The following is a 25,099-nucleotide window of genomic DNA, read 5'->3' as shown; positions in this document are numbered from 1 at the left end:
TTCTTTGTGGCTTTCAGAGGGAAACCGTCTGGGTCCACCATCATTGCCTTTGTCCCAACTGGGGACAGAAACTGAAAACAAAAAGAGAGTGCTAAATTAGACGAGCACTTATGAAAACCTCCTCACAGGGATTAGCTGCCTGTAATAGGGATGTCAGTCAGGAGGCGGCAGCAGGTTCAGTCAGGGTTGCTGCTCCCCAGTTAGCAGAAAGCCTGGCCCGTTCATTCCGTGGTCTGTGCCCTACTGCTGGCTAGTGCTATTCCCATCAGAACCCCAGGGTGGCTTGCCCAAGCAGCCATTCCTTCTCTTACAAGTTGGTTTCTTTTCTGTACACTTCCGGCCTCCCTACCTGCCCACCTAGGCTCCAGCTTTCCTTCTGCCTTGGAATTTCTCTGTTAACGATGACAATAGTGCAGACCAGAGTACCTCCTGCAGAAACCTGCTGCCTGCCCCTTCTTCTGTGTCCTGGTCCCCTGTTGTACTGTGAGGCAACTTCCCCTCCATGCAGTTCCAGGGTCTCTGTCTCATTGCCTCTGAGCCTCCTAGTGTGACCCTGCCTCATTCACACTTCAGCAGAAGAGACCACACTAAACACTCAAGAATGTCTGTGAGAGGTCAGACGTCGTCACACATGACCTTGCTCTAAGGCTAGGATGCAAGAGAATGTCTTGGCATAAAAGTTAAGAGGGAGCCAGGCTGTGTTGGCACACGCCTTTAGTCCCAGCACTTGTGAGGCAGAGGCAGGCAGATCTCTGTGAGTTTAAGGCCAGCCTGGTCTACAAGAGCTAGTTCCAGGACAGGCTCCAAAGCTACAGAGAAACCCTGTCTTGAAAGACCCCGATAAATAAATAAATAAATAAATAAATAAATAAATAAATAAAGTTAACAGGGAACCAAAGAAGTCCATAATTCTAAGTTAAATAATATTTTAACAAATTCTTTAAAAAATTAAAACGAATGTAAAAATCCACAGTGTTTTTGTGTATGTTTATACGCATGCGTGTGTGTGCACCTAGAGGCCAGAGGACAAACTTAGGTATCCTTCCTCAGGAGCTGTCAGCTTGCTTGAGAAAAGCTCAATGACTGGCAAGCTAGCCAGACTTGCAAGAACAAAGACCTGAGTGTAATACCCAGAATCCAAGTAAAAAGGCCACACAGGTGGTGCAGGTTTATAATCCCCAAACTTGGAAGGCAGGGACAGGAAGGTCCTCGGAACTATAGAGCCATTGAGTCCAGGCTTGTGAAGAACCTTAAAATATAAGGAGGGATGGTACCTAGGTTTCCCTCTGGCCTGGATGTTCACAAACATTTGCTTCTCTACAAGCACACATGACCGTGTGTGCACAAACAGACCCCCCCCCACATGTACGTGTATAAAATTACTGAGGTTAGGACTGCTTAAATGTAGAAAAGGTCTATTTAAGACAGATAAGTTAGCAGAAACTAGCTGTAAAGCAAGGCTTCTTTGTAGATACTTTGGCTGTGAGTAGGTACCAGGTTCTTGTCACTGAAACGTGCCCATGTGCCGTCTCTCTCCAACTTAGCTCTTTGCTTCTCACCTAGAAACTGCTGTCTTTCTGACCGTCGCTTCAAGCTCAGCTTCACCAGGTCTGTGGGAGCATCGGGAAGGCTGGCCGCCTCCTGGTAGGTCTCGATGGCCCTGCGCAGAACCTCATTGCTCCTCCTCTTCTCTGCCAAGTCGTCTTCACACTAGAGGATGCCCGATACAGATCATTGTCCCTTGACCTCTAGGCTTGTCACTCCTCCCCCCCCCCCAAGAGATTTATGACAGTTAACCTTTAGACAGGCCTTTCAGAGAGAAAACTGGCCTTTTCTCTAGCAAATGATACCAACAAAAGAAGGCAAGGTAACTGCTATTTCAGGAAGAGGAAGAAAAGGTCGCTACTAAGGTACAGATGAGGAAAACTGTAAGATCCAGATACTTTCTAGGGCTGGTGGGGATGGACTTCACAATATATGAGAACGTTATACACACAGGACTCTAGTTCACAGTCTGGTCTTCCTATTCTGTGCTCAGTGACTCATTTATTTCATCCATGCAACAGCTTTCCAGGGATCAGACAATTGTTTTACATATGTATCACATGAGTCGAACAAACTAGAGAAAGCTCTTTTCTCATTTTGCTTCCATTTAGGAAAGGACGAAATGAGAAATACAAACCAAGGTGCTATTCATAGACATAGTGGGCTGACAGGCGATGAATGTGGAATGGGAAAACTACTGGTTTGATCGGGACAATCAGGGGAGTCTAAAAGGGGAAAGACTTCGAGGCTAAGAGGAAAGATTTTTAAAGCAGAGAACATCAAAGGCTGTGGCTTTCCAACACAGCGGGGAACAAAGGGAAGGCTGTACAGGTGGAGGGGCGGAGGGAGGTGACAGTGGCATCAGGGGATTCAGATCCGGAAAGCTGTTGAGGATTCTGACTCTTATGTGTGGAGAGAGAGATGTGGGTGTCTCATATGATCTAGTGCCTTGAAGGGATCCGGGGGCTTGTGCTAGCCACAGTACTGAGATCAGGCTGAGAGGAGAGCAGAAGTGGGGAGGTCAGGTAAGAAGCCAGGGATGGCAGTTGCCTGGGCTGATGCAGTGGTAATGAGCAGGAAGAGATGGGATTGTGGAATCAGCTTGAAGGTCAGGACCAAGTTATCTACAGATGCACTGAATGTAGTAGGAGAGAGAGACAGAGAGAAAGAGAGAGAGGAGAGAATTCAGGGTTGGTGTCAGTGACTACTTGACTGAACTATCACCCCTGAGAGTGGGAAAATAGGACACAGTCAGGTCTTGGGGAACAAGGAGTCAGGAGTTTAATTCTGGATACAGTAAACCAAATGCCAGGTGGAGATAAACACGTAGTAGGTCCATTCCTGGGTGTGGAGCTGAGGGAGAGGCTGGCGTTCAGGACACGAGCATGGGAAGGGTCAAGAATGGGCATGGCGTTTAAAGTTGGCAAGCTAGAAGTCGTGAGTGTAGACTCAGAGGAGTTCCAAGAACTGGATCCTGAGATGATCCATTGTTTCAAGATCATTAGAGGTTGGGGAGACACAGGAAGACGAGCAAAGGGGATGAAGATAGAGTTACGTAGGAAAAACACAACAACACAGCAATGCTCCAGAGGCCAAGTGGAAGAAAAGGCTTTAGGAGGAAGAGAAGAAGTGTGCTCCAAATGGCCATCACGAAGGATAAGAGGAGGATAGCAAGAGAACTTGATGGACTGCTCTTCCCTTCAATGGCCCTGGCATCATGGCTTCAGGGGATTTCTTGAAGACATGTGTCAGAATGAAGCCATGTGAAGAGAACATGGGAAGGATGGAGGAGGTGAACTCCTTCAAAACCGCTAGTTGTAACAGGAACCGGAAAATGTATCTACAGGTAGAGGGGGCTGAGAGCCCAGAGAGAAGTCTTCAGGATGAGATGATATATTATGTTTCTCAGTAGATGGGAACGACCCAGCAGAAAGGGAAAAAGCTGGGGAAAAGAGAGGACACAAAAGACATGGAAGTCTTCTGGTTGGGGAAGGGAGAAGGGGACAGGGCAGCTAATACCCGCCAATGGATGGATACAAGGTATCAGTGCAATTGTGTGAGAGGGTAAAGTCTCTGGACACCTTTATTTTCCTAACAAGATACCCAAGATTCGTAACTTCAGATAGAGAATGGGGAATAAAATACCAGAGGCAGGAAAAATTGGGCAGGGGGGTGCAGGTGTAAGGTGGACCTCAATAGCTCATCAGAGTTGACAGACTTTCATTTGAAGATCAGCATTCAAGAAAAATTACAGCAGTTTGATGCTAAAAGTAGTGTGCTTTTAAAATTAGAATGGGTGGATATAATTACTATTTAACATAAGCTGTGTGCTGGTTAGTATGTAAAGTCCGAGGACTTGTTAAGAAAATCTTCGCATCTCCTTCCTCAGAGGGCAAGTCATTTGTGAGAACCAACATCAGTTGGTATGTGTAGATCAGTCTTTTAACAGTTGATGTCTATGGGTCACCCAAGCCAGGCTAAGAATGAGCTTCAGTCACGGACATTCCTGTCACATTCTTGGGTGGACTAATTCACTCAAACCTCCTAGGGAACCTGTCACTTTGTACCTCGGAGCCTCGGAGTGAATTCAGTCAATAATTTAAGATTTTTGCATTTACTGTTTTGGGAACTTGCTCAAAAGTGATTTTTTTTGCAGAGATCCAAGAATAGCATGTAATCAGTGATACTTAAAAATATAGACACTACAGTTTATATTTGACTTAGTGTTGGCGCTTTAAGAGCTGTTGCGATATTGCAAAGAAATTGCCGAATTTGCTAACTGAGAATTGGAAAAGTCACAGTTTAGTCCTTCTTACAAAATTTGTCGACTTTTATTTTTTAAAACTTTTAAAAATTCCAAGTTTCCTTTAATTGACTCGATTAAAATTTAATTTGCCATGCTTAACTTTTGTTTTATGCCACATTAGTGTTAACACTGATAACATCTGTAGCGTAATATCTTAGAGATTAAAAACTACTGCCTGAGGCCCCCATCTCCAATTCCTCCTGTGAAGGAAAACTACACACAGAGAGAGCACTACATCCAGAGGCTCCAGTCACCATGATTACAATACATACAGAGAACCCTTGCAAAGCACAGAACAATCTTCCATAATTAACATTTGAACAACCATTTTCCTTCCAGTTAATGGACTTTCCATAATCAAGGACTTGGTATTAACGGCAAAACACATCACTTATGTGGACATTCTGGATCTTTTGGTGATGAACATCCTCTCTCAATAGCAACATAGTTTCCCAGTGTTAGAAGATTATGGCCCAATTAGTTTACCAAAACCACGCAGTTGCTATGCGATATATCTGGTGTGTACCAAAAATATGGGAAACTTATTTATATTAATTGTTTTGCAAATTTGATTTAGGTAAATTTAATGAAATTGAATTAATTACTTTTGAATGGGCTAGAAAGACTGAGCAGCTGGCTCTCAAGTGGCCTCCACCTTCAGTTCGGAGCGAGACATGCTGTCCTCCTGTTGATGCATCACAGGGTCACACACAAGGGGACACTGGTTGCTACTTCTTGGTACACTAACACCTGAAGCTCTCCAGCCATTGCTTTCCAGTTCAAGATCATCTCCTTTGGTGCAGGAAAGGGCACAAGGGACAGCGTGAGTCCTGAAGCGGAGGACACAGCTTGACGACGTTCCAGTGAACCTTCATCAAAAGAATCTGTGGCTGGAGCACTTAGGAGCTCTTGTGTAATAATGGGAACTTTCTGCTTAGGCTGCCCCTGGGGAAATATATTTATGTTCCCGAGGGAAACTTTGAAGACAGGGGGTCACAACCTGAAAGGAGAGTCACAGAAGGAAGGGTCTTCCTTGTGCCCCAAGGATTGTGGCATCAATCGGGGAGATTTCGAGAAATGCCTTGCTCAGTTCTGGGTACAGGATGTCACAAGCATATCCATGGCCCTATAATGAAGCCCTGTACCAGGGTCTTCCTTTCTGGGAGCATATAAAAAGAACAGGTCCCTACTATAAAACTAAGGGACATGAAAAATGCTGTAACCAGCCAGTCAATTGCTTATTATGACTTGTTTTGTAAAGCTTGCATTTTAGAAAACATCAGATGATTCTACTTGGTTAAGGTAAAAATAATTCCAGACTGTCTAACATACTGTAACCACGTGAGCAGGCAGCCTAGCCACAGACGTTAAAAAAAAAAAAAAAAAAAAAGAAGGTCCTATATTTTGCAAACCCTGACAAATTTGTAACTTCCTGATTTGACAGCCGCTGTCTAAAGCTGTTTTGGATAAGGTTGTCTGTTCTGTAGTTTGTTTTCTTCACCCTGGGTAATTAATGAGGAAGTAAAAAGGGATTCAGGGCCCTGATACTTGCCAAATGACCTATGTAATCAACATGGTATATAAACAGTCTCTCCGTTGAGGGAGAGAGCTGCTAAAGCTTCAGCTGTGCATCTATACCTTTCTTCCCCCATTGGCTCCATATCTCCTCTCTGGGACCTGTATCCCGCCAAAGCTCGACCTCAGCACTCCTTCTCCTCCACGAAGTTTACTCCTTGACGTATTTTTCACCAGCTCTGGCTTTACTCTTGATTTCCAAATTCCATGATCTCATGGTCTCCTTGATGCACCCCATGAGTCTCTAATAACCACTGCAATTGCAAACTTCAGCTCAGCAGCTTCTCGGCCTGGCCAGGAACTCGCATTCCCTTCCTCAGCTACTCACGTCAAACTAGGAGTCAGTGGTCAATTCCTTTTCTCTAAAGTCCTTTTGAATCTCTCTTTGCCCTTATTGCCCTCCATGGCCAGGAACCATGCCACCAGCATCTCACGCACGCCACACTGAGACAGCCACCTACTTTCTGTGCATCTGACTGTGCTCTCTCTCTCAACTGGCAACCAACGCAATCTTTACAGAAAGCTACCAGGTGGTCACCTACATGAATAATAGCCTCCAAAGGCTTCCCAAGGCACGGAGAACAAGAGATGTGAGGGGCTGCTGGCCTCCCTGTCTGCCCCCTTCCCCCAGTAGGCCCCTCTTTCTGTTCAGATTTCTGACACCAATATAGTTGCCACGAATCATGGCCTGTGTCTCTCTATTTCCTCTACCTAGCAGCTCCTTCCATGACCCTGACTCATCTCAGTTTCCTCCCAAGAAAAGTGTCGTCTGCTCTGCCACCTTCACTCAAATCAGCCGCAACCGAGACTACATAAGTTTGCTCGTAGAATCCCACTGCCTACTGGGCAGTGGTGGCACACGCCTTTAATCCCAAAGATCATGCCACACCGTCAACCCGAATCTGTCTGCCATTCCTGCCGTCTTCCATGGTGGCAGTGCACAGGGCACCAGTTTCCTATCTTAAGGTCAGGAACACAATGAACTCTTTTATGTCGAGCCAGTTTTTTTGTCCTCTTTTGTGGCCACAGCTGACTGACTATCAAACAAATGCAAAATAAACATTTGTAGCACAGCTGGGCTCGTGATGATGCAGGTGAGTATGGCCAAGCCTTGCGACAGGAGTTGGAAGACGATAAAGCCCAAAAGAGATGATGGAGAAAGAAATGAGGAGGAGGTGGCTGATGAGAAGTGAATCAAGGCAAAGAAACAAAGCACCATCCATGCCACATTTTAAAAGGTCTCTCCAAGAAAGATGCAATGCCAAGAATCACACGATAGAGCCTAGATGCTCCAAAGACCGGAAATGAAAATCATAGAAAATTGAAACAGAGAACTAATGGCAGAGGTGTCCTCCCTCTATTTTCTTGGCAAAACCAGACACAAGTCTTTTGGAAGTACTAGATTAGACAGATGCAGTATTGAAAATTGCTTCAACTAAGATGACATGTTTTCTTTGTGTGTCTGTCTGTCTGTCTGTCTATCATCTATCTATCTATCTATCTATCTATCTATCTATCTATCTATCTATCTATCTATCTATCTATCTGGGAAATGACCTAGAAATTAGAAAGCAAATGTGGAAGAGAGAAAACTCCGATTACACAAAACATGTGAGCTTCGGGAAAGCATTCTAAGAAAGGCCAGGCTACCTGTGCTTTGCCGTATCTCGCTCGCGGGCTCTGGGGGTACTTCCGAACCAGTTCTTCAAATGCATTCATTGCTTCCTCGACTTTACCCTGTGTGAATATAACCCCAGGGAATAATGGTATTTAGTTTTGTTATTTAATAGTAAGCAAACAATTCAATCAGAAATTTTTGGAATTCTTTCTGAATGCTAAACAGAACCTGCTACTTTACAAAAGACAAAGCTGTGACATTAAAACTGTAAGGAATATATCTTAATTTTTAAAATGAGGTGTGTCGGAAACGATGAAACAAGACTTTTGTTGAAGATAACCACATTTTTCTCAATCGACAGAGTCCCCACAGGTTTTCTTCATGAAGACATTTAAGTTACATGTGGGATGCCTCAGGCCTGTCGGAGGCAATGAGGTCACCACAGCTTCAAAGTCTGAAAAGGACGAAGAACAAACAAGAAGACCATCAGTCCAAGTGACCACGATACTGGTCTCTGGTGGAAGTCGGGGTTGATTTGGCTCATCCGAACACATGCCTGCCTCCATGGTGCACATGAGCTCCTGCCTCCCTCTTTATACTTCAGAATTAAATACAATCAGTGTCCTAAGAGGGAGCCAATGAATGACTACGAATTTCATGGCTGGAGAGCTGAAGGCTGAATTGGTTTCATGGTGTTGGAATCAAGGTGTTGGAGAGGCTCCAGGACAGAATCTGTCCACACCACTCTAGCTCCTGAAGCTGTCAGCATCCCTTGGCCTGGGGCTGCATGGCTCCTCTCCCTTCCCTCTTCAGATTGTCTCCTTTTACATCTGTTTGTCTTGCCTTCTGCTGTACCAAATCTCTTCTTGCCTTTCTAAAAGCGACACATTCAGGGACTTTCAGACAGTCTATGAAAATCATACCTACAAAGATCCATCTTAAAAATGTTTCCAAGGCACGTTCATGGGTCTCAAGAAATGGTTATCCTTGCAGGAGGGGGGGGTCATTTTCCAGTTTACCAATGTGGGCCTTCACTTCCTATGGATTTGGGGCCATACCACCTGGTTAAACCTGGTAGCTTAAAACAAGAAAAATTTGTTCTTTCACAGTTCTGGGCAGGCAGATATCAAAATCACGTTTTCTTGGCTGAAATGCCAAGAGCACACACTCTCCAGAGGCTCCAGAGGGAAGTCCACCCCTTTCTTCCCGTGTTCCTTGGCTGGTGGCCCCATCACTCCTGCCGCCACTCTGGTAGGTGCACATCTTCTCTGTGCATGCCTCCTTCTATCTCCTCTGTATCATGGTCCCCTCATTTAATGAAACGAAGGGACCAAATGGGGAATACGGTAGACTCTCTACCTCCAGATCCTTAATGCCACCACATATGAAGGACCTGTCTCCAAGTGAGGAAGCCTGTACAGATTCCAGGGATTAGCATTTGGTTATCTTTTGGTGGACCATTTCAGCTTATTTCGTATCCTTTAATTGCTAAAACCACTTTCACGGCCATGGTGTTAAGTGTACCACTAACAGACCAAAAACACAGGTGCACCAAGATTCATAACAAATTTCACAACACATCATTCCTCTTTGGTAACGTAGCCTTTGGACTGCCTCAAGCAACAGGCTGTGTGGCTTTCATAGGGGATCATCGTAGGTGCTCACACGAGTTGACTGTAATATTAATGTGTCTGTTTTTACTCAGCTTCTCTCCCTCAAGATCTCTCCTAGCTATAATACTGCTATTCCACACTTATTCTGATTTGAAAAGCATGTAGTATTAATAATTAACTTCCTAAAATGATCTGTTCTTCAATGTAGCTTACTTATATAGACACAGCTCTGGAGAGATGTGTACAAGGCCCACACTGTTTTGGTGTGAAGCCAGTGGGCAGTGCTGAAGGCCATCCTGACAGTTGGTGCAGATGGACTGCAGAATCCCCTGGAGGGATGTGGGGAATCGTGGGCTCACGTGGATAGACCCTTCACTATCCACTCAGCTCTGCAGCAGAGCGCTTCTCTGTGGGCTCCATACAGACAGCTATTATGGTGAACTGCTCTACTCTGCTCTGCTCTGCTCTACTCTACTCTACTCTATCCTATCCTATTCTATTCTGCTAGACTAGACTATTCTAGTCGGCTTCTGTTTCTCTCAATTTTGCCTGCAAGGAAGTGGAGGTGACTTCATGAGCAGCAAGAATTATAGGCTGTGGTGTGACCTTCCATGTGTTCATCCTGCTTGCTATCTTTCTTATTACCGCCACCTCCCACCAAAAAAATGCCAAACAAACCACCACCACCAAAAAAGGAAGAGTACACAATTACCTCCTTAAAGACTTTCATTTATAATACTATTACAATAATGATTCCACTAAAATATACTATTCTAATAAATAATTCCATTAAAAGTGAATATATTTCATTAGGCTATATTAAACCCTGTGGGGGTGGATAAAGGAAATTTTTAAATAAACATGTTATTTTTAAAAATTCAATGATTCAGGGACAACGAGATGATTCAGTAGGCTAAGGTACTTGCCACCAAGCCTGGCAATCCAAATTTGATGCTGGGAACCCACATAGCAGGAGATAACAGATGCCAGCAAGCTGTCCTCAGATCTCTACACGGATATCAGGGCATGTGTACACCCACACATGTAAATAGACACCCATTAGCGAAAAAAGAAATCTTAGGTTATTCAAATGTGATCTGATTCCATACAATTTTGGCTATAACAGAAAGCGAGCCCATGCTTCCCCACAGTGTAGAACTTTGACGTGAGGGATGGACGAGGCCATACCAGCTGTCTGGGGCACCTTGGCTCAGTCTTCAACTATTCTTGTATACTGAGTCGTATCTTTTGGAAATACTAGCTATAAAAACAATCATAAACAAGACTTAATTATTTTGATGGCTTTGTCACAACATGTCTCGAGAGCAGACGTGAATGGCGAGGCTGCTGTTCCTTCCTCTTTAATTCTCCCCGTTACAGACTCACAGTGTTCCTTAAGGAAAACACCATAATTTCTCCAAATGAGCGGGGCTGGAGAACACCCTGCCAGCACTGGAGATCCCACTGACTTATGAGCTTCTTGGTAGCTCCACCTGTGTTCCCTGCTCATCACAACCACAGAAGACTCCTGCTTTCAGGGCCTTCATTTATGCTGTAGCCCCAAAGTCACCTTTCCCTATAGCCTCCTCATGATTACAGACATGATCCAGGGCAGAGAATCGGAAGGAAACTCAATGAGATGAGGGAAGAGGGTCTCTGCTTCATTTGGATCAAGAAATGCAACCCCACACAAACACACAAAACAAAAACAAGCAAATGACAACAACAGCAAAGCTCATAGGACAGATTTGCTTTATGAAGTGAAACAAGATAGATGCAGAAATCACTTATCGGGCAAAAACCTAGGTGCAGGGAGTGATCACTGTCTCTGGCATCCTCTAGAGTTACTGTTTGTAAACGCTGGTGTCCAGTGTGGACCAAACCTCAGCTGTGGAGTCTTGGCTAATGCTGGGCACAGAGGCCTCTCTCTTTCTGCTACTTCCAATAAACAGATGAGAAGTGCAAGCTTATCCCACTCCCATTCCTAACTTGCATGGTTTTTCTTAGTGTCTTCCTTGCTTGCATGCCTTTAGCCCACTTCTTTGCAGCTAATGGCTATTCGATAGAAAAAACACATGGCAGAAAAACTAATGACAACTACAGACTCTAAATTTAAATGCAGTCAAGAAGACATTTCTAAGATAAAATAAACACAAGAAGATAATTAAGTAAACATCCTGACCACAATATAATAAGTATATTGTGAATTATCTTATCATTGTAATATATTACATGGCTATGACTACACTAATGGAGATAAAGATGTCAATATAATGTCGATTCATTGTTTTCAAAATCAGAACATTCCCATTACTTGATAACAAAGCAAAGCTGCCATGAGCTTTGTGTGTGAGGAGAACATCAGGCCTGTGTCATTTCATGGTCACAGGTGCTGGACTCAAGACTTTTGTTTCCACACTAAGGCCTACAGAATTGACTGTGATGGTAATATGGCATTGGGCAGTGGAAATACCTTTTTTCTTATAATGAGCTTTACAAAAAGCAAGAGGGATTTGGGACTCATACATATCATTTTTATTCTATAGATGAGGAAACTGAAGCCTGCAGTGGCCAAGCAGCTACGGAATCCATGCAATCAGAAGCCCATGGAGGTGAGCTGACACTAGGTCAGAGGTCCTGACGGCCATCCTCTTCCACTGTGGCCCTGGAGTGCAGTGCTGCCCACGTGACTTGGTTCACATGTGCCAAGGTGTCCGGGAAGGTCACAGATTATTTCTTTGCCATTTAGTATTGGTGTCACTACCATTATTACACGTTCCAAAAATCTACAATCCCCAAGATTTTAACGATAAAACTACTGCACATCCTTGTGCAAAACAAAAACAGCAATCTACCCTTTTCCGGAGCTTTTCTGCAGCGTCCAGCTCAGCCTTGATTGCTTTGTCGAATTTGTTCAGAAGTTTAGTCTTCTTTTTCTTAACTGAAAGAGAGAGAGAAATGTTTTCCATTTAATTTCTTTTTCTGTCAAGGCAGTTATGAGAAGGCACGTTTTGTTATCCATGTAATTGAAGGAGCAAGAATATTCTAGTTCACTTTCAATCAGTGAACAGAGAGCCGGTAACACCTAGAAAAACACTGCCAATCTGTAGGCTATCCTGCACTACATGGCAAACTGAATGTAGACACCATTCTGACCAAGTCAGTGGGTGAACTTCACCCACAGTTCATGCCCACTTCCTAATTCTCCTGGTTACTTAAAATCTCCTTCACCTTACTAGACCCCGTCTGGCGATCTGTAGCCAGCAAGCTTGGCTCTCATGGTTGTCATTGCTTTGGGATGTCATGAGCCATATTCATGCTTGACAGAAAAACCCATGACAGGAAGTCACAACTACCCTATAGATTCCATGCTTCTGCTTAATGTGAATACCACAGGCTCCCGTCTTATTTCAAGCACTATTTCATAGGCCAATTTCTCCATAAAATGACTTTCCTTATGCTTCTTGGCTGAAAATACCCCCATGCTTTCATTCAAAGCCACGTGGCTGATAAAACCTCCCCATACTGGATACTGCTCTGTTTGCTAACTCTCTCCCTGCCTAGTTCTTCTTCTAGAGACTTTCGTCTTCTGCCCAGCCTCGTCTCTCCTCTACCTCAGCAAACTTGTCTCTTTGATGGTTCTTCCCTCTCTTGCTCCCACCCCGAAGAACTAGAGCTATTCTCTTGCCATATTCATGCCTGTAATTACGTAGTCCAAATCACAGACTCCTGCAGGGTGACACCATGTCTTAAACCAAGGCTGAGTCTTGTCTTATCGCTTATTTATCAAGTGGTTTGGGGCCCTTTGCAAACCAAGACCCTTCTCCACTCTTCAGGATTAAGGGCAGGGCCTGCTGGTGCACACTGGGTAATGACTGTGGAATACCCAGTTGCACTCAATTCCCTGGGAACACAGACTGTCAAAGGCAGAAGCTTTAAGGATACTTCAGAAACTGACAGATAGAGAAGCTGAATACAACAGGGTAAATGAGAACAAACCAAAGATAAATTGTTTTCTTTTTTATTAAACTTACAAACTTCTTAACCTTCACCTTGTTCTGAGAGAGAGCAGGAGACACTCTGATTCCCCAAGAGTCCATGCATGCACCCACAGACCCTTGTCTTCAGCCCAAGAAATGAGTCCTTTCTCTGTCTCACTTGCTAGCTGTTCTAGGCTCCATCAGCATCTAAGAGTGTTGAAGTCTCTGCCGTTTCACAGCTGACCAACCAACCCTTCCAAACCTCAGTCTACCCACTTCTGCTCACCCTCCTCTCTCCAACCTTGTGGTGGTACATTGCCACCTACTCTCTCAGCACTCTGGCTTTCTCACCTAAAATGTGGGTCAGGACAGGTCTTCCAGAGGGGAAAGTCATCAGTTAAAGGATGGTGGCAAAAGTCTGGGACTCAACTCTTATCATGGCTAACAGCATACAACAATATATACATACACACACACATATATATGCATACATACATACATACACATACATACATGCCATGGAGGGTTCTAAACCCGAGTCACTTTCCTGCTTTAAAATGGGGGGGGGGTATAGAATATGATAATTAAATCAAGGTTGTTCATGAGGCACTTAGCACAAGCTAGACGCAGAAATCACTTTATCGGACAAAAACCTAGGTGCAGGGAATAATCACTGTCTCTGGCATCCTCTAGAGTTACTGTTTGTAAACGTTGGTGTCCAGTGTGGACCAAGCCTCAGCTGTGGAGTCTTGGCTAATGCTGGGTGACAGGGGCCTCTCTCTTTCTGCTACTTCCAATAAACAGGTGAGAATTTGCCTAAAAATGCTTAACCTCCTGCCCTCCCCAGGATAGAGGCTGTGAGTTATTGGTAAAGGGTTATGCCTGTGTATTTGAGTCTTAGCCCTTCACCGTCTTCCTGGACATGTGCCTGAGCAGGGCACAAACGTAAATTAGACAGACGGACTCGGAAGAGTGCAAGCCTAGAAAGCTGCCTGACCTCCTCACACACGGGGTGATCTCAGAAGAGTGCACACTCAGCTGAGCTGATCGCTCATGGAGGAGGCTCCCACCCTGAAGAACCAGAGCTATTCTGTTACTCAGAGTAGGAGAGCACGCCCAGTTCTGGAGCCCACCATAAAGAAATCCGGTATTCTGTTATCCAAGCCCCATCTTCTTTCAATCATCTCTCCTCAGAAATCAAGCTGAAACTTTAAGTATTTCAAATCTCATTATTTAGAGACTGAAAATGACTGCTCAGATCTTCATCTGGTTTGTTTGCTTCCCCTTCTCACCTCTACTTACTCCTAACTGTCCTGATGATGAAAACCGTTTAAAAGAGAGATCGAAATATTGCCAAATAATGGGACTTCTCCACGGCCTATCGTACGTTAGCACAGACACTGACGTAGAAATGAACCCCGTTCGGGGTGTGGAATGGTGGCCACAGGAGCTCCTGTCTTGTCGTCTCAGTGAAGACTTACATCTCTTGTGTCAGCGGGGTGACAGTGGGGCCTTCCAGGAGAGCCCGTGTGAACCTGAGGGCAGGCTTCACTCAAAGTGTTGTTGGTCTTCCCCCAATGTGTCCTCTGTGGCACCAGGCATGGAGTTCAAGTTAACATGAGATTTATTTAGGAAAAGAATTATTGGCAGTTTAGGGCACCCAGAACAGTCTACAGTAAAATGAAATGCCCACTAAAGAGTTGCATGTAAGCACCCTAGTGCTTCACACTTCTATAGCAGCACAAAAATAGACAAAATATCAAAACCTCATAGCATCCACTGCCAAGAAAGCAGCCTGCCCCAGTTTTCATGCTAAATTGAAGTTTTAGCCAATCAAGGCTATTTTTATTTTTAAATGTTTATAAGCAGGGAGAAGCCTGAATGACAATAAAAGTTCACCCCATCCTTATTCTGGAGGCCAATGAACAAGGTGTCAGAATGGTGAGACCTGGTTCCTGTGAAGACAGGACTTGGCAAACTCTCTTATGCTCCCTGTACCTCAGTTTCCTTACTTACAAAGGAGAGTTTGGACTGGTTTTCCAAAGACCTCTTTGCCTCCGATTTTCCTTGATTTCAATAATGTTAGCAGAGTTCATTCCCCACTCCCCGTGGTCTAGGGATTAAACCACAAGAATAATGCACCCCAGAAACATGCTCTACCCACTTCTCTTTCTACTATTTTGAGGCAAGTTTTCTTTAAATTTCCCAAAGCTACATTTGAGCTCATTCTGCACACCAGGCAAGTCTGGATGTTGTTATCCTCCTGCCTGAGCTGCCTAAGGTCAATTGCAGACCTGCACCACCATGGTCAGCCACTGAGCCTTTCAAAGGAGAAACATGGACTGGGAAAGATGGTTATTTTGTTGAGTTTGGATAACTTAAGATGGACGGCTCATGAGGATTCTGTCTACATTATAAGAAGACTTTTATTTTTCAATCTTTGTCAATACAAGTCTTTCTCCAAAAGTACAACGAAAGAAAATCAGGCAGTTGTACTTCAAATCCTTGATTTCGTATCTGATCCTCCTGCTTCCAATACAGGCTGGTAATAAACATGAGCCACCAGGCCAGGTTTTACAAAGTGCAGGGATCAAGACTGAGCCCAGGGCTTTCTACATGCAACGAAAGCATTACCAAATGAGCTATACTCTGGGCCTCTAGTGTTCTTTCTGTTTTGGTTATGAAACAAAGGTCTTACTCTGTTGCTTAGGCTCGCCTTGAACTCTGTCTCAGATGATCTTCCTACCTCAGCCTCTTAAGTCTCCTGGGTTTCCCGGGTGCTTGTTATTACACCAGGGAAATTCTTTGTTGATACACAGCTGGCAATTTATTGAGTGCTTAATTGGTTAAACACACGTCCCTTACCCAGGATGCATATTCTGTTAAACGGTGGAGCCAAGACTGGGTCTCGGGTTGTCCCCAGTAGTCTGCAATGCCAGCATTCTTTACAATTGCCTCCTGTCTCTGGCATCTGGCCCAGGCATTGGAAGAGTGGGTTGTTCGTGAGCTTTGATCGTGATGGCAGAGTGGAATGAAGTATTAGTGCAAGTAGTGCATTGCACAATGGAGCTAACTGAACTTTGTATTACTGTCTCTAAAGATAAAGGGATCTTTAAAAACCATAGGAATTTTCCTTCATTTGGTGTCTTAAGCACCCAGTTACATCACATAAACCCACTCTGGCTTAGTAGAAAGATGAGAGCATGGGGTTCAGCGTTGCCACTTATGGGTGATTTAAAATTTCTGGCTAAGTCTCCACCAGTGCATTGTGGGTATCTGACCCTGCCTACCCACCATGGAAGATAGAGGCATGAAGCATCATACTGACATTAGTTACAACTTCCACATACAGCATCTTAATTTACTTTAACATTTATTTATTTATTTATTATTTATTTATTACGTACTAGCTTTTCAAGACAGGGTTTCTCTGTGTAACAGTCCTAGCTGTCCTGGAACTAGCTCTTGTAGACCAGGCTGGCCTCGAACTCACAGAGATCCTCCTGCCCTTTTCTCCTGAGTGTTGGGATTAAAGGCGTGCGCCACCACTGCCCAGCTAAAATTCTGCTTCTGAATTCAGTGGAAATCTGTGTGAACTACTGCGTTAGTTAGAGTTTCGGTTGCTGTGACAAAACCACCATGACCAAAAAGCAAGCTGGGGAAGAAAAGCATTGCCGTTAGTCGCTGCAGGAAGTCAGGACAGGAACTCAAACAGGGCAGAATCCCAGAGGCAGGGGCTGATACAGAGGCCATGGAGGGGTGTTGTCTACTGGCTTGCTTCCCACAGCTTGCTCAGTCTACCTTCTTACAGAACCCAGGACCAAGAAACAGCCCAGGGATGGCACCACCCACCATGGGCTGGGCCCTCTCCTATTGATCACTAGATGAGAAAATGCCTTACAGCTGGATCTCATGGAGGCATTTCCTCAACTGAGGCTCCTTCCTCTGGTGACTCTAGCTTGTGTCAAATGGACACGCAAAACCACCCAGTACAGCTATGGTATTAGTAAATGTGTAAGTTTTTGTTTGTTCATTTGTTTTTGTTCTTTTATTAATTTCGGATTTGCTCTGCCGTCAAACACTTCCCAGACAGAGCAGGTAGAGGTTTAGGTAACTTGTCTGACCCACTCTCCACCTATGGTGCCACAGTGTACTTCTCATGCTCCCCAAACCCCTTTAGACTTTGAGATTCCTAATCTAAAATCCCACTCTGGGCAAGTGAGATGACCCACTGAGGGCGGCACGTGCTACTCAGCCTGCTGATCTGAGTGTGAGCCACAGAATTCACAAGACAGAAGACGAGACAGGACTCCTGCAAACTGTCCCCCGACCTCTACTCGTGTGCTGTGCTGTGGCACCTTCTCCTAATAAAAATAATTTTAAAAATTTGGAAAAATTTGAAATATATTAAAAAGATAAGAAACAAAATAAAACCCAAATCTGAGATGCTCGGTTGTACAGGGCTATCCTTCCAGCCAAACTCTGCCATCTTGTATAGTCCGGGTGGGCTTGCTTGCCAAAGATCATCATAGTGGGTTTGTTGCATGTTGACCTTCCCTTTTGGAAGAAGATGGGGTGGGTTGGGTCATGGAACCCTCACCTGAATATCCAACCACCCCAACAAATTGTCTGCAATTCCACACTCATTACTTGTGGCCTTAGCGTCTCTGGGAGAGGCTAGAGGATGTGGGTGGGAAGGGATGAATGGAGCAGACTCCATCCACACAGCCACAGGAAAGCTATCATCCCTGTTGTGTGTAGACCTTGTAGTATGGATTCTCTAGGACCGTCCTTGCACTTGTATGTGACCCCTCACCCATGGCGCTTAGTAAGTAATAATCTCGGTGAACTCTGGTGAAATCACAACTTGTAAGTTTAGGGCCTTACAAAGAGGGACACTGGTTGTTTTCATCTTCCTCAGGGAAGGAATTTCAGTAATGTGCCTGGAACAGAGCAGAAGTTCAAAACTTTCTGAGCAACACATGAAGTTACCAATCTGATACTTCAACACTTACAAATTTGTTTCGTGCAGAAAATTGTGAAGTATTTATGCTGTTAGTGTGATAAAATATACTGACAAAATCAGCTCGAAAATGGAGAGGTTCATTTGGATTCACAGTTCTAGGGTCCATCAAGCAGGAAAGCACCACGGTTAGGAAGGCAGGCTGTCAGCATCCTCTGCTTCCTTATGGGTGGAGCCAGAGCCCGGGCTCCTGACAGCCTGACCATAGGAAGCAGAGAATGATGAATGTGTGCACTCTGCTCACTTCATCCTGTCTGTACAGTCCAGGAACCTTGCCTAGGGAAGGGTGACGCCCATGGGTGAATCTTCCCGTATCAATTAAAGTAATCAACATACAGTCTCTGAGGTTTGTTATCCCAGGTGATTTTATAGCTCCTAGTGTTGACAACCGAGATTAACCACCGGGACCTAAATTAACTTCAGGCTATGTGAATTAAGTATAGATGAAATATAAATGAATTACTTGACAAGACTTGAGTTGCATCCTCAAGGTATCTCATTGGGTTTATGCAAATATTCCTAACGTTGGAAATCCAAAGCATTTCTAGTTCCAAATACTCCAAGCAAAAAATACTCAATGTGTTCAAGCATTCATCAAGACTATTCATGCAAAATATTAGTGACTGGCTTTTATTACAGTAGTTACCAAAGGTGGAATCTGATGAAAATTCATGAAAATTAATTTGAAAAGCAAAATACTTTATGGGAAAGAAATATGAGATTATACTACAGTGTCCAAGAAAAAAATGTGCTTTCCACCCAACATGCAGGATGAATCTCACAGTTACGTCAAGCAATTTTACTACATTGATCGTGGTTAAAAGACAATTAAGACAAATACAACTAAACATTTTAATCTTCCTAAATTAAAATCAGGAGTTACATTTGGTATTTCTAAAACAAAATTACTAGTAAATTTCAACGTTAGAAATAATAAGATGTGTGAGAAGGACAAGGAGACAGTGAGGAAAACCCCTAGAGAATCAATCCTGCGTCAGGATCTTTGATGGAAATACACCTGCTGAGCACAGGACTAGCATGCCTGCATCTGGAGTGTTCCTTAAGAGACCGGCATGGAATGTGGGCTGGAGCCCTCTGCTGTTTTCTCTTTCCTTTAAAGGTAGGAATTGTGCAAGGTGTTCCCTACTGCTAAGCCTCCCACTGGTTCTGAAATCAGTCTGTTAGTACACTGAGAGACAGGCATGCTATTTGCTGTTGAGAAACCTAATCAGCAGACAGTCGTGGAAGTGCTCTGGGTAAAGGCCTTTGTTGATATTACTGCTACATGATAAAGGAAAAATAATGTATCTGAGTCAAAAGCAACCCCTTCCGAGGCGTCGAGGAAGTGAGGGCTGCACACTTCCTAAGTATGAGTGGGCGAAGAGGTGTGTTTGCACCACTTCTGGAGCCTCTGACCTGCCAGCCTTCTGCCGCAGTGTGACGGGATGGGATGGGTGGACAGTGCCCCGTCCTTGCCTCCTACAGTGGAGAAATAATGGACCTTTGTCCCCCTCAGAATTAAATACCAGCTACAAACCAGCAGGAGTCCAATATTCAAAGCTTACTCTGAACAGTGAACATAAATATTTTTTTCAGCTGAGAGACACTAACTAACACAACACAGTAAACATTATATAAAGGGCAACTGTTTTCATCTGCCCCCTTGATGGAAAGACTGTGAGATTCTGCTGGGAACATTCCGTGAAGCCAGCAAGTATTTCAGTTCATTAAATGGAGTTCGCTGTCTCCCCATAGGATTATTTTAATAAATTATACATCATTCCCCTTCTAGAGTAATAATCTTTTAACAGATGTGACCCCATATGTTAAATTAGAACTTTTAGACACTAAGTGATGTGTTTTTCTAGATGTAACAGAAGCCTCATCAGTGCCCAGGCAGTCCAGACTCCTATGCATGGCCATTGTGAACACCATCTACATTCAGCAGGGAAGAGCTCATCACTGCTTAACTCCAGAACCAGCTCAAACAGTCTTGGTCTAACCATTAACTGAGTATCTAAGCAACAAAAACCAGAGCCAGGACTGCAGCCCCAGGGAAGCTCACATGCTCACACCGGGAGGGTATGGGTCCCATCCTCAGTAAGTAGATACATAGGGTGAGGGTGGCTTGAGGTACAAGCTCAGCATCAAACACAAGCATCAGATGTAGGGAAAAGGCAGAACAGCCAGCAGAACAAGTACAGGTCAAATAGCTCTATAATGTGGGTAAAATAGAGAGCCACCCATGTTAACGGCTCCCAAAGCGTTACTGCTCAGTGCAATAGCTGCTGGTCATTAAAGTCAGATTTGTGGTCCCTAATTGCCAGCCTTGAAATTCTATACAACATCCACTTTCAAAGAGCAGAAACGTATGTAAGATGTATGTCAGAAAATTATCTACCAGATTGCATTAATTTTGTTTAAACAGTGCCTAAAGGTACTTTAATTTTTGCTTCCCTTAATATTTCTGTGAAACAGTGGTTTCCCATGAATGTCACAACAATGCCCTTTCTATCTCTCCTAGACTTGCTATGCACGGTGTCTCTGGGAGAACCTAAAAGGAATAGGGAGCCAAGTCCCCCTGATGAGTAAGCAGCAAGCGACTCTGAGGTCCAGCATCTTTAGCACAGCTAAAGGCAGAACTCTGAGATACAGCATCTCTCACACAGCTAAAGGCAGAACTCTGAGGTCCAGCATCTTTAGCACAGCTAAAGGCAGAACTCTGAGGTCCAGCATCTTTAGCACAGCTAAAGGCAGAACTCTGAGGTCCAGCATCTTTAGCACAGCTAAAGGCAGAACTCTGAGGTCCAGCATCTTTAGCACAGCTAAAGGCAGAACTTTGAGGTCCAGCATCTCTAACAGCTAAAGGCACGGCAGAGCATATTCCACTGGTAATGGTTTAGGAATTTACTAGACAGAGTTTCAGTAATTTTCACGAAATTGTTTCACTATCAACAGGTTCTGTAGATCTGATAAGTGTTACACAGCACAGCAGCCACTCCCTTTAATTTTCACATATTTTAAGATGGAAGTTCCGCGGGATTCACCATGGGTGTCTAAAACCAGCTGGATGATGGCAGTAAGAGGACTCTCTAGAGAGCCTTTCACATTTGCCCCTGAAAGTAAACATGAACACCTGATATTACACAAGTTATTAATCTTGGCTTTTAGGAGAGCTGATTGACAGGAGAGAAGGACCACAGACATTTGGCAAGCAACCCAACGGTGACTAAAATCTTGGTCTCCAGAAAATAAGAAATGCTTTTGCTTATTTGGGTAACAGAGAGAGGATAAAACGATTTCTGAAAGTTTAACAAATAGAAAAAAAACGTACCTGTTTAACTGGTACATTTCTCACCATGAACAAATATGATTTTAGTTGAGACTAGAACCAGAGACTTAAACCTGTAACTTGATATCATGAAGAAGTGAGTCATTACTATTCTAGTAAGTATTCTAGAAAACACCACACTACAGGGGATATTTCCTTCACATACTAAAGTTATGATTAAGTGTAATGACAATCTTTTAAATATTTCATACAATACATGAGACAATGGTTTTCTAGAAACTATATATATGGGAGTGGAAGGCAGTCACTGTGAGGGCCACAAATCAAGTTTCTCAAGCCAGTTTTTTTTTTTTTAAGAGACTCCTAAAAGCAGACAGAGCAAACAGGTATGTTCAAAAGAAGACAAAAATAGCAAGGAAGAATTTCCGCCAGAAGAAAATGGAAGAAGATGTAATGGAGTCATGATATAAACACACTAACCAAATAAAGTATCCCAACAATTTTATACCCAGCAAAACACTTTTCAGAAACCAAAGAGGAGATGAAAGCGGTTTGACACATGTCAGAGCAGGAAGGACTTACGGGAGGTATGACTACTCCGTAGGAAATATTCCAGAGCAGCCTTCCTACAGAAAATAAGTTATACAAGGTGGAAACAAAAATGCACACAAAGAGTGAAGGGACCAGAAATGGTACTGACACCGGGGAAATAGCTTTTTTCTATTGTTTTCTATTTTTTTCTATTGTTTAAATATTTTCAAAAACCTCATCTTTAAAAGATAATCATAAAGAAAAATAAGTACAGTACTGGATGGGCTTTGGTGCACATGCAAAGGTAGTGTGTTAGGATGCAGCACAGCAGTGGGCAGGAGAATGGGAAGTGTATGAGTGCACACAGGAAGTGATGTCATACAATTCAGCATACAGGCTGAGCAGCGGCTACAGGCACAGCCTACAAACTCTAAGGAAATCACTGTAGTTATTCAGCAAAGACATGACATGATTATGAATATTATTCAAATAATTTGCAAGAAAGCAGAAAGAAAAAATGCACGAAGAAGAGCTGTGACAAGCGGAAGACAGAACAAAATGATAGATTTAAATTTAAGCATACCGGGAGCCACACTGACTATAAATGCCCAATTTACTGTGGCAATTAAAAGATAAAGACTTTTAGGTTAGGGAAAACCAAAAACAAACCAAGACTTAATCCCATGCTGACTACAAGGGCAAGGGTTAGGCCCCAAGATTCAGCACAGGACACACCCCATACCAAATGCTCAGCAAGAAAAGGAGATTTATTCCCTCAGAGGAGCAAAGGCAGACAGCATGCAGAAAGAAAGCAGGTGTTCTGGTGATTTTGCACAAGTGGGATTTTAAGGAGAAAAGGGTTGTCTGTGCTAGGGTGGGCTGGTAAATCCTGATTAGACACATTAGCCAAATAAAATGGTGAATTTTGATTGCTGGACCTTGGTGTTTTGTCTCAGGAATGAGTCAGTGGCCAAATAAGGGAATGGACCTTGGCGGGCAGCTTTAGGAATGTAATCTAATGGTTTTATAAAGGAGGAGAAGGGAAAAAGGCAAAACCTGCTTGCCATGCTCAGGTCTGTGTTTGCCGGGCTCAGGCCTGCTAGAGCCCTTCAACAGAAATACAACTCAAATATAAAGACACACACCAGTTAAAAACAACTGGATGAGGAACGGAATGTTATTCTAATAGTAATCAAAAGGAGTCTGGAGTCTTTACGTGAATGTTCAAAGTCAATTTCAGGCCAATGAATATTACCGGAAACAAAGAAGGCTATTTCATACTGAACCAAGAATTGATCCATAAGAAAGTATAATAATCTAAGTGCTTATTCACCTAGTAATAGAGCTACGAAATATATGAATTAATATCGACAAAACTATAAGAATATTATAAAAACCCGAAAGCCCATTAGATAATTTGATAATTCAACTCAGTACAAAATAGGATAAGAGAAGAATAATGTTGATATGAAAATACAAAAGACCTGTTGCTTCTCGGCCTTTTGGCTAAGACTAAATGTAGAATACAGAAGACCGGAGCAATGAAACAATGCAACTTGACTTAGCAGGCATTTTTAGAACAGTCCCCAGCAACAGCCACACATCACTGGACAGGCAGAGAATTTCAAGTTTCCACCTCACAGAAAGAAGAAGACGAACCAGAACGTAAGAGGAAGAGTGGGAAGAGTAGAGTTGAGAACAGATGCAAGGAGCTACCAAGCACAACAGCAATAAAGCCATGAAACTGAAGATCATGCTAGGGTTAAATAAGTGAAACCCCACCCACCAGAACAATCGAGAGGAAAACAACAAATAGCCGATACTGGGGAAGAGGCGGCACCACATAGTCTTGCAAGAGCACAAACAACGCTTTGTAAATTAATTAAACAAAGTAGGTAAAATGAAACCAAATTCTAGAAAGTCACAAACTTAAAAAGGTAAGTCAAGAAGATTTAAGCTGAACATCTACGTCAATTAAAAAAATCAAACTTGTGGTTCAAAATCTTCCCACAGAGAAAATTCCAAGCCCAGTAATCTTCATCGGAGAATTACATTAAGTATTTCGGGAAGTAACAGCACATAAATTCTTGAAGACAACAGCCTTTTTCTCAACTTACACCATGAGTCAGCATTACTCCTGAGACCAACAGCAGACAGAGACAGTACATGAAAGTATCACTAACAGCCAGAGTGCTTTACCAACGCCTGTGTAAACAATTCCAGGCAAACATTTGGCAAGCCCAACCCAACCAGACAGATAAAGGAAAAGGTACAGAGAGAGGCTTAACTCTGAAAATTATACTACTAGTCCAACATCTGAAAAATCAATTAACGCTGCTTATCATACTAACGCAAAGATGAAAAATGGAAGAAAGGTACAAGATAGGTATAATAGCTGTTTTAAATACCGTGACAAAAATCCCAAACTCAAGATTTAAAAAGAAGCATACTAATAAAAAAAAAATAGGTGAAGTCTGAAGAAACACTTCTTCCAAGAAGAGATAGTATGAAAAAGTTCAACAAAAATGCTCAGACAAATGATTGTCACGAGAAAAACAAAAGTTGAAAGCAAATGGGAACTGAACACAGACCTATCAGAGTGGCTGCAGTGGCCAGCAGTAGCTATAAAACAAACGTCGGGAAGGATGGGGGAAGAAGTGGCACTCTACAAAGAGAGTGTAAAGTGAAGTTATACATCCGTGTGGACTAGCTTACAAGTTTCCTAAGACACTAAGGATATACCATATAACCCAACCATTCCATTTCTATATATCACAAGGGAAATGGAAGCATGCATCTACACAATGACTTCTACACAGATTTCTTAATATACCTGTCATGCTCAAAGCTGGAACTAATCCAAAGACCTGAACGTGGATGAATAAACACACTCTACTGTAGCAATAAAATTTCTAGTGCTTGTCAGTAAAAATGAGCTTTTATTACCTACCGTTACATGAATCTCCAAATAATTGCTCAATGAAGTTCTATTCTCAAATCCTGCACACTCAGTAATTATACTAACTCAGAGTGCTGGGAAATGAAAGTGAATACACAGAGACTTGGGTGGACCCGGGGCTGCCTGCGTGTGGAGGATGGAGCTGTGGCTGCCTGGG

At 43.3% G+C, this 25,099-nt stretch overlaps 1 protein-coding gene across 10 annotated transcripts in view; it reads right to left on the bottom strand.

Annotated features, from left to right (window-relative positions):
- Asph (aspartate beta-hydroxylase) overlaps window positions 1-25,099 on the bottom strand; it is a 209,180-nt gene that overhangs the window by 93,582 nt on the left and 90,499 nt on the right. For all 10 annotated transcript variants that reach the window (XM_050164096.1, XM_050164090.1, XM_050164038.1 and 7 more), the window contains 3 exons: window positions 12,013-12,098; window positions 7,577-7,663; window positions 1,560-1,710 (listed from right to left, as the gene is read on the bottom strand). In XM_050164096.1, coding sequence (XP_050020053.1) covers window positions 1,560-1,710; window positions 7,577-7,663; window positions 12,013-12,098 — 324 coding nt within the window. The remainder of the gene's footprint in view (window positions 1-1,559; window positions 1,711-7,576; window positions 7,664-12,012; window positions 12,099-25,099) is intronic.

This window comes from Alexandromys fortis, unplaced genomic scaffold (assembly GCF_014885135.2).
Source record: "Alexandromys fortis isolate MF-2015 unplaced genomic scaffold, M_Fortis_MF-2015_v1.1 scaffold_18, whole genome shotgun sequence".
Lineage (NCBI taxonomy): Eukaryota > Metazoa > Chordata > Mammalia > Rodentia > Cricetidae > Alexandromys > Alexandromys fortis.
This window is presented reverse-complemented; position numbering and strand designations above follow the sequence as displayed.